Source organism: Quercus lobata, chromosome 11 (assembly GCF_001633185.2).
Source record: "Quercus lobata isolate SW786 chromosome 11, ValleyOak3.0 Primary Assembly, whole genome shotgun sequence".
Lineage (NCBI taxonomy): Eukaryota > Viridiplantae > Streptophyta > Magnoliopsida > Fagales > Fagaceae > Quercus > Quercus lobata.
Window position 1 is genome coordinate 9,146,852 of NC_044914.1, and position 8,822 is coordinate 9,155,673.

General features: G+C 35.4%; 1 protein-coding gene across 1 annotated transcript; it reads right to left on the reverse strand.

The window, feature by feature from the left end:
• Positions 1 to 2,103: 2,103 nt before the first annotated feature.
• On the reverse strand, positions 2,104 to 5,836 carry LOC115966354 (CMP-sialic acid transporter 2-like). Its single transcript, XM_031085602.1, has 11 exons — positions 5,810 to 5,836; positions 5,633 to 5,727; positions 5,445 to 5,522; positions 5,347 to 5,350; positions 5,160 to 5,239; positions 3,901 to 3,946; positions 3,744 to 3,785; positions 3,137 to 3,196; positions 2,705 to 2,860; positions 2,249 to 2,382; positions 2,104 to 2,152 (listed from the first exon to the last, which is right to left on the reverse strand). Exons 1-11 carry the CDS (start codon positions 5,834 to 5,836, stop codon positions 2,104 to 2,106), a joined length of 771 nt encoding a protein of 256 aa, XP_030941462.1.
• Between the last annotated feature and the right edge of the window lie 2,986 nt (positions 5,837 to 8,822).

Consider the following 8,822-nt stretch of genomic DNA (forward strand, 5'->3'; position numbering starts at 1 on the left):
ATTGGATTCGCATAAGCCAAAATGGAATTAAATGCATATAACTATTGCCAACTCAACATGTTCTTTTTTTTTTTCCCTTGATTACAATTTAGATTGGATGTCACAAGCCAGCCAGCTAATTGAACTCATCCTATTGTGTTGCATTTTTCAAATTAATTCTTTATTATTAAGTCTGAAAGGAACATTTGATTTGATTTTTTGTTTTTAGGCAAGTAACTGAATTATATCTTTTCTAAAAAAAAAAAAAAAGTAACTAAATTATATACACAACCCCACCAAAAAAAAAAAAATATCCACACAGCCACAGAATCTAGCACCATGCCTTAGCTAGAATTAATAACAGGCCCACAAGCCTTACAAATAGAAGCCCAATTTGCTAAGTTATGGACAAGAAAGAAAGTTGGTTTGCCTTGGAACAAAAATCAAAAGCCCAAAAAGAATGTAAGCATGATATATTGTTAACATCCAAAAGATGGCCAAATCGGTCATTTATCACTTTTCACAGAAATTATTAGCAATATACCACTGCTTGCAAAAGAAGTAGCAATATATCACTTTTTTGAAACTCCAGTTCGTGAAACTCGAGTTTGCTGTATAAATCGAGTTTTAAACACTCGAGTTTCATAAAAAACCTTGTGTTAACATGGATTTTTTTATTGAAAAAATGCCACATGGAACTCGATCTTGGTAAACTTAAGTTCCATGCAACACAATTCTCGAGCTTACCAAGCTTGAGTTCCATGTGGCATTTTTTCAATAAAAAAAATCCACGCCAACACAAGTATTTTTTGAAACTCGAGTATTTATTTTTGTAAATAGTGGTATGTTACTAATAATTTCCGTGAAAAGTGGTAAATGACCAATTTGACCTCCAAAAGATAATCTATATTTGCTAATATAATTTCCACAGGAGTCAAGTTTTGGGTTCAAGATTGCTTTGATTAGGAATTTAGAATTGCCTTCAAAGATGGTATAGTTGTGTCCCAAAGCTTTGCATTTCAAACACTGCCATAATACTTACATTTACTGGTATAAGCTTTGAAAATATTGCCTATGTCACAAAAACTCCCTCAAGTTTGGTAGCATCAAAATTCACCTTCAACCATTTATTAGGAGGGGAGGATTTCATCAAGAGCCTTGTAGTCTTATACCTCAATTGATATATGAGGGATGGTATTTCAAACAACTTACCACAACGAGAGATGGGAGAGATAGGATGTATGAATTTTTTGGGTAATGATTATCACACATTGTCATGTAAGTTACAATCATGTTTTCAAAGAGAGTGTGTAACAAGATTTTCCTTAATTTTCTTTGCTATTATGCGAAGAGTTATCACACATTATGCTTGCGCATTAATGGGTCAAGTGACAAAGTCATATTAATTTTAAAATGGGTAATATATACACATTTTAATATATTTAATAAACTCTATTAAAGTATCAATTAGCAATTATTAATCTATTTTTTATATATTTACTTATAATTTTGAGTAAAGCCATGCATCACTCGAACATAATACTACTAAGATTTAAAATCGAACAAAGCAAATCTCCTTTTTATTAGCCTACTAAATCCAATGTTACTGATATGGTGCAGTTGGAGGAATCCCCTCTGCTCTGGCAAAGCTTATATGTGATGATTTTCGCAATATACATTAATAAAAGTGACTTAACGTTTTACTCCCAAAAAAAAAAAGTCTATCAATTCCTCGGATGAGTTCACCAAGTTGTCAGTCAATATTATCCATTGTGAATATTATCATTGATTTGCTTGAATTTTTATTGCTTTTAGTCTTCCATCTCATAGTCCTATCTTGAAACCAAATCTCAAGCATGACTCAATTAGCAAGTCAGGTTTGGCAAAACAAGCAAAATGAAGGCTGAAGCCTCAAAATTCTTAGATGTAATTGATCAAAAAGGTTTCACAAATGAAGCTTCTCAAATCATATACCAACACTTGAGTAAACTTGTTATTGTAATTTTACAAAAAAAATGTCGAAGCAAACATTGGAAACCATAATTGTTCGATTACTGATCTTGAATTAATCCTAACTTGAAAATAAAGGTATATAAATCATCATGGAGGAGAGAGGTGAGGCATTTATCTTTGCTTCCCAATAGCATGTAGATATACAGAGACTATCACCACGCTGAAAGCAAGAGAAAACATAACTACTAGTTAAAAACAAGTAATTAAAACGTTAACAGAAAAATGACCGAGATGTTCATAATATGATTAAGAATACATAGGAGGGAAATGAACCATGTAACCAGAATTAACATACGTTGTGTCAAAGACGAAGGCATATGAAATGTCAAATGCAAATAAATAGTACAAGACAAATGTTGTGAAAAGCATTGCCACTGAAGTAGAATATACCTGCACAACATGGGGAAGCTAATAAAAATGGGAACTTCAATCACAAAGTGCAGAAAATGTTTGCAGCAGGATGGTAACTTATGCTTCTTTTGAGTAATACAATTACAAAGACGAATTTATCTGCGTAAAGTGCTGGATAATCAAAAAGATTGCCACCCAATGTACACAAAGGGCATACAACAAGTACACAAAATTAAACACGGAAAGTACAATGATCAAGTAAATCAGGCAAAGAAGCAAAGAAAATTCTCTCGAAGCATTTATCCACTCAAACAAATTTTGAGGAATAATGAATTCACGTAAATGCATTTCCCATACTTACCTTCCCAATATTGTCAGCATACTTCATTACCATAGATACAGCAAGGCCACTGCACAAAGGTAGCATTTCAATCAGTCTATGGGCAATTGGATTTTCAAGACGGCCTAACAAGATTTTATTTATATAATTATTGCTGTTTGATAGAAAACTTTCTATCTTGACCAAAGATAACAGCATGTGAAAAAATTTTAAAATCATAAAAGCATAACCATGCACCCTTCTAACATGTGCTGAAATATTGATATATAATGTCAATTAACTTTTATAATATTCCCTAGAATCACAAATTGAAGTTATATAGAATAACTAAAAAAATTTACTAAATCATGAGGGATTCCTTATTACTGGGAGTGAGAAATTTACGACAATGCTAAAGCCTAAAGCATGTAAATAAGCTACATTTTATGAAGCCAAATAAAATATTTAAGATACCTTAGTGCTTGGTTGAGAATCATGAGAACTGTAATAAATGAGTATCCATAGAAGAATCCCCTGAACAAAAGAAACAATAACTTCTGAACTAAAACTTCTTCAATTCTAATCAGAAAAGAAGAATATTTCACTTCTAAGGCAGTAAAGAAATTTTTAAATAATGACTTCACAGGGTAAAAATGTAGAGGATAGACCAATTGTAAGAGGGGAATCAGAAACAGAGACTAGAATTACTTGTTCATTACCACATCAAAATCTTGGGTCACTATAGCAACAGTGCTAAATCCGATTCCAAAGATGTACAAAGAGAAATTTTGTACAGTTATGTTTCTTGAAGGACGCTTTTTCATTATAGCTTGTGAATCATGAGCAAGATAAATAACAGAACAGTTATCTAGATCACTCCAATGAGAGTCTTCACTTTTTTAACTCAATGGATTACTAAAAAACTTTAATCAGTCTTACAAAATCTATCAATTAACAAAATTCAACCCAATCATTGATCAAGTTATGTTGGGTTAGGATTCAAACGGTAAATGACTAAATGACAGGCATGAATTGTAGTTCTGAAGAACTATAGTGCAAACTGTATACTTAAAAAACTAACCTCAGTGTACACTCCTGCCAAACCACTTAGGAGTGCCATGACCTACAAAGAAATCACCCGCATTATGATAACAAGAACCTTAAGCTATAAAATGTTTTCCGTTTTTTTTTTTTCTTCATTGTTGTATTTAGAGTGTCTAAAATTTTGGTTAACTCACAATGGCCATCACCCAACCTTGAGCAGGAGTTTGGAAAACATCAGATCTGCAAAAACAATGTCATTTTCTAAGGCACAGACAATAAGTTGAAAGTAGAAAAATACAAACAATATAGTTGTGTGAGCAAAACCTTACCTCGGCTTCATCTGAGATATGCTGCACCCAAAACCTGAAAGAATACATAATTGGAACGCAAAGCTCCAAAAAAAAAATTGCAGTCCTAATTGGTTTGGCTTAAATTCTTAGTTTGTTTAAATTAACTTTTTTTTCCTTAATCTTTCACTCTCCATCCTTAGACACGTAGCCCAAGAGCAGCTGAATTAGTACATATGTTCATGCTCATGGATGCTTTTCACATTCCCAAGATTTCTGAGTATCAACTAGATGACGTGTAAACCAAATGAGTTTTTATGACTCTTTCATTTTCATTGTATTTATTAAGGGGCTTTTGCAAACATTTTCCATTATGAAATGAAAAAAATCCAATGTAAATGATGGTAAGGACTTACTCCTTTAAGTATAATTCTATACAAAAATGCCAGTACTGATAACATTTAGATTCTTCAATATTTGATAACTCGGGGCATCCACATGCTCAAGGATGTAGTACTGCAACATAAAAGCGAATTTGAAGAATATGCATTAATCAAATTTCAACAAGCAAGAATACCAATGGAATTGTGACTACCAAAAATAAAAACATGATTACCACGACCAACCTAGAGCAGATTTTTTACTAGGAAAAGTAATGCAGGAATGGGGTATACAATAACTTCGTCCAATGTTGTTCTCAACCTAGTTCAAAGGCAGAACCAGAAACAATAATAAATAGATATGATTGGAATAAGAATGTGACCTTAAAATAAAAACACAGTTAAATAACTGGGATGAAACAAAAATGTGCATTTCTTCTTAGATATGGTGAAATCATTTTGTGAAATATGCCCTCTTAAAATCCTGTATATGCCCGGTGTATACAACCCATGTGAGACTGACATGTGGGCCCCACATCAACCTTACATTGGTCTTATACAACCGGGCGTATAAGATATGTTCTAGGTGTCAGAGTGAGCTCTACATGTGGGTCCTACAAAGGGGACCCACCATTATGTGAAGCACATCGAGTGTACAAAATCATTTCTCCAGAATATGATAATTCATTTCCAACTTAGTTTTTGCTAAATGATAATTTTGACTTATTGAGAGCATTAAATCACAAGTTTTTTGAAAACTTAGCATAAAAAACAAACAAGGAATACCTGTTATCTTTAATAACACCTTCACTTCTCCATATTCTTGCTAAGGCTAAAAGTGATAACCCACATTTCAAAGTCTCCACCTAATTCGATAAAAAGAGGAATTAAATCAATACCCATTTTTTTATTACCTTAAAAAAATGACATATATCTATTCATTTGATAGCTAAGATTTGAACCTGAGACCTACCAAACTGAATGTTAAACATAAATTACACTTTGAAACATTTAAAATTATAATTATGCTTAATTAACATAAAATTTGTAGTGGTAATTGTATAATTGTACTTGCCATTTCTCTTAGACCACACAATAAGTATGCTTTGCGAACTCGTAAGAAGTGTCAATGCAACTATCACAATGATCCTATAACCAAAAAAAAAAAAAACAAAATTTATATAATTTACTTACTAATCCCTCTGAATTACAACATGGGTTTTGCTTAGAATTTGAAAAAGAAAAAGGAAAACTCATACTTGAGCTTCCATTTGGACCAATGAATGGTGGTACCTCCCAAAGTGGGCACATTGTTAGTCACTGAAAGAGCATTCTGGCCATTGCCATCTTCATCCTTTTCCCAGAAAAAAAAAAACAAACATATATATAAATTGATGGGGTATATGGAATATATATGAGTGAAGAGGAAAAGGAACCTGAACATTGAGTTTTGTGTATTCCATATCTTCAAGACATCTCTCTCTATCTCTCTCTGTCTCAGATTCTATTTTGAATTTGCATTGCATTTGCACGGGAGCAAAGGCGCATTCTAACTCAATTCGGTCCTAGCCTTTCAATTGTGCATGTGTAGACATGCGTCAAAATTCACCCCAAAAGTATCCTACTTGAACCCAAATTTTTTGACCTGAAACAAAAATGGGTTGACCCATAATTTAACCTGACCCTTTTTTTTTTAAAAAAAATTAAAAAATTATTGGTTTAATTATTTGTTGTAAGTTTTATAGTGCACAAATCAAACTCAATTGACAATATATAATGATTATTATTATTTTTTTTAAAACAAACTTTTTAACATTTTATGGATAACAACATTCAAATATATATATATATGTAAGGACTCAATTTGTAACGATCCTAAATTCATATTGGGTTCAAACGTTAAAAGCCCAAACAATAAATTTGTAGAGCGTGGATGTCAAAGAACTAGGTTAACTCCAAAAGAAAAACGATTAAACTTAACGTTTATAGATGGATTAACACTAATATAACGATCAATTTCTCCTTGAAAACAAGTTCAGTTCTTTATTTCATAAGGTTTTCTTCTAAGTACTACTTGTTTAGAAGTTTCGATCCCTTTTTCTCAATGCATTCTTCCATGTTATATACTGCCCTCTTGGTGTCATTTTCACCACACACGTGTAGGTTGGGTTCGGAGGATCCTTTCTTGTCCCATCCAACACCTCCTAGAACCTCCAACCAGCACCTGTAAGGCTGCCTCATCACTGTTCAGGCATCACCTCCACATTAATGCGGCCAGAGAGTTGGTTGAGAGGCAATTAATGTGGAGACAGCTGTTGTTAAAGATATTTGTTTACCTTTTCTTTCTTACCCTTGGTCCCATATCCCACCTTCAGTGGTAATGTAGTTTCGAAGTGTGTTTGCAACAATATGGTGTTCAGGTCGTCCTCGGACTCATACTGCCGAGAAGGATTTTGTCCTCGGATGAATACTGAACTCACCTCACGTGATATCTACTCTCCTTTTCATTTGGTTACCCTTATAACCTGATATGGTCCCTCGGACAGTTTTACGTCCTCGGATGGGCCACAAGCCCAATTAACACAATTTTAATAATTTATTGATTAACCGGCCCCCACAATAGCCCCTCAAAATCTTGCTTTTTGACTTCTTGGGAGAAAAGATTGATTTTGATGTCACAAGCCCATACCCTTTTATGTTTTGGGCATGGTCCTGACGCTTCAGCATCCCGAGCGTGGCAACATTAAATTTTGGCGACGCCCCTGTCTCCCACGTTCAACGGTAAGATGTAAATCGAATGGTAGGGGGTCTATCTTGTTTCGCAAGCAGGAACTTTCCCGCACATAACTTCTGCACGACTATAAAGGAATTCTCAAATCAATTCTCTTTCTTACCTTCAGCGATCACACAATTCTAGAGCTCATACACTTAACCTGTCTTTCTCCTTTTTCGTCATTTTCCTGGCATCTACAAATACTTAAATCTTGTCCGAGGACCCTCTTTCAAACCTGTAAGTTTTCTCAAAATCTTTACCGCTTTCATCTTAAACTCGTTAATTTCTCTACTAAATCCTTTAGGAAAATGGGGAAAAAGGAGGGTAAGTTTCGATGTCTAGTTGAGTTCGAGGAAAGTATGAGAAATTTTCGCTCTAAGTATAGGATTCCCTCAACGGTAGGTATGAGGTACGCAGCCCAAGGGGAATGGGCTGACACTAGACAAACAGGGGAAGTGGTTATTCCCATGATTGCCTTCATAGAAGGCGGAATGACCATCCCCATGGGTAAGATTACTAGGAGCTACCTTAGGTTCTTTAGGTTATACCCAACTCAATGTGCCTCAAATATGTTTAGGGTCCTAGGAAGTATAGAGACTTTGAACGAGAGAATGGACCTAAACTTGACCCATCATGACATGAATTGGGTGTATAACCTCCATCATTTGAAGGGGCAGAGGTATTATCTCAAGTCGAGATATCCTGAGGTGAGGCTAATTCAGTGCCTTCCGACTTCAAACAAGAACTTAAAGGAGGACTTCTTTATCTTTTTTGGGGAATGGCATGATGGTCTGCCATGCCCCACGGAGGAAGGAACACCAGGTGGGAATGCAGTCATAGATCCCTAATATCCAGTTCATACATATTTTTCCTTTTTTTTTTTTGTTTTTTTTTTTGTTTTTGTTTTTGTTTTGTTTTTAGTCTTAGTATTCTTATCCCTAATGACGTTTCATTTCAATTAAATGGTTTTGCAGATAGACGTTTCACGAAGCCCAACCTTAAGTTAGTCAACAAAGCAAGCTTAGATAGGGTATTGAAAGCCGAGATATACTTGAACGAAGCTGACAGCCAACTCCGGGCAGCCCATTTAATCCTCGGCTACACCCCCCTTTCATTTGCTCTCCAGGCACCGAAGTGCGTGATTAGAGCCCGTGATCCTCGACTTCACCGTATTAGTGTTGCCTACAGAGGGTTCATCGTTCCAGAAGGTATTCCACTTCCCCAGGATACATCCCGCACTGAGCCCCTTTTTGTGGCCGCTGTCTCAACAGGAGCCTCTTCATCCCAGCCTGTCCTCAGAGAAGAGGAAGTAGAAGAGAAAGAGGAAGAGGAAGAAGAAGAGGAAGAAGTTGTAGAACTCTCAGACTCCTCGGAAGATTTTGGGGTTTTTGATCAACCTATACGCTTCGAGGAAGATCTTGACGAAATGAGAATACAAAGGAAGCCCCAAAGAAGTTTAATGGAGTTGATTGAGAAACAGCCTAGGGGAAGAATGCACCGGGGAAATCAACGCAATCTCAGATTCCTTCTTTTCCTACCAGGTCTCCACCTCCTGCTCTTCATCCACCTTCTCATCAACCTCATCAGCCAGTCAGAGCTGATGCGACCGAATTGAAAAGGCGGAGGGAACAAAAAGGGAAGGACGTGGTGGATGCTGGCAAGTCCCGTCTGACCCG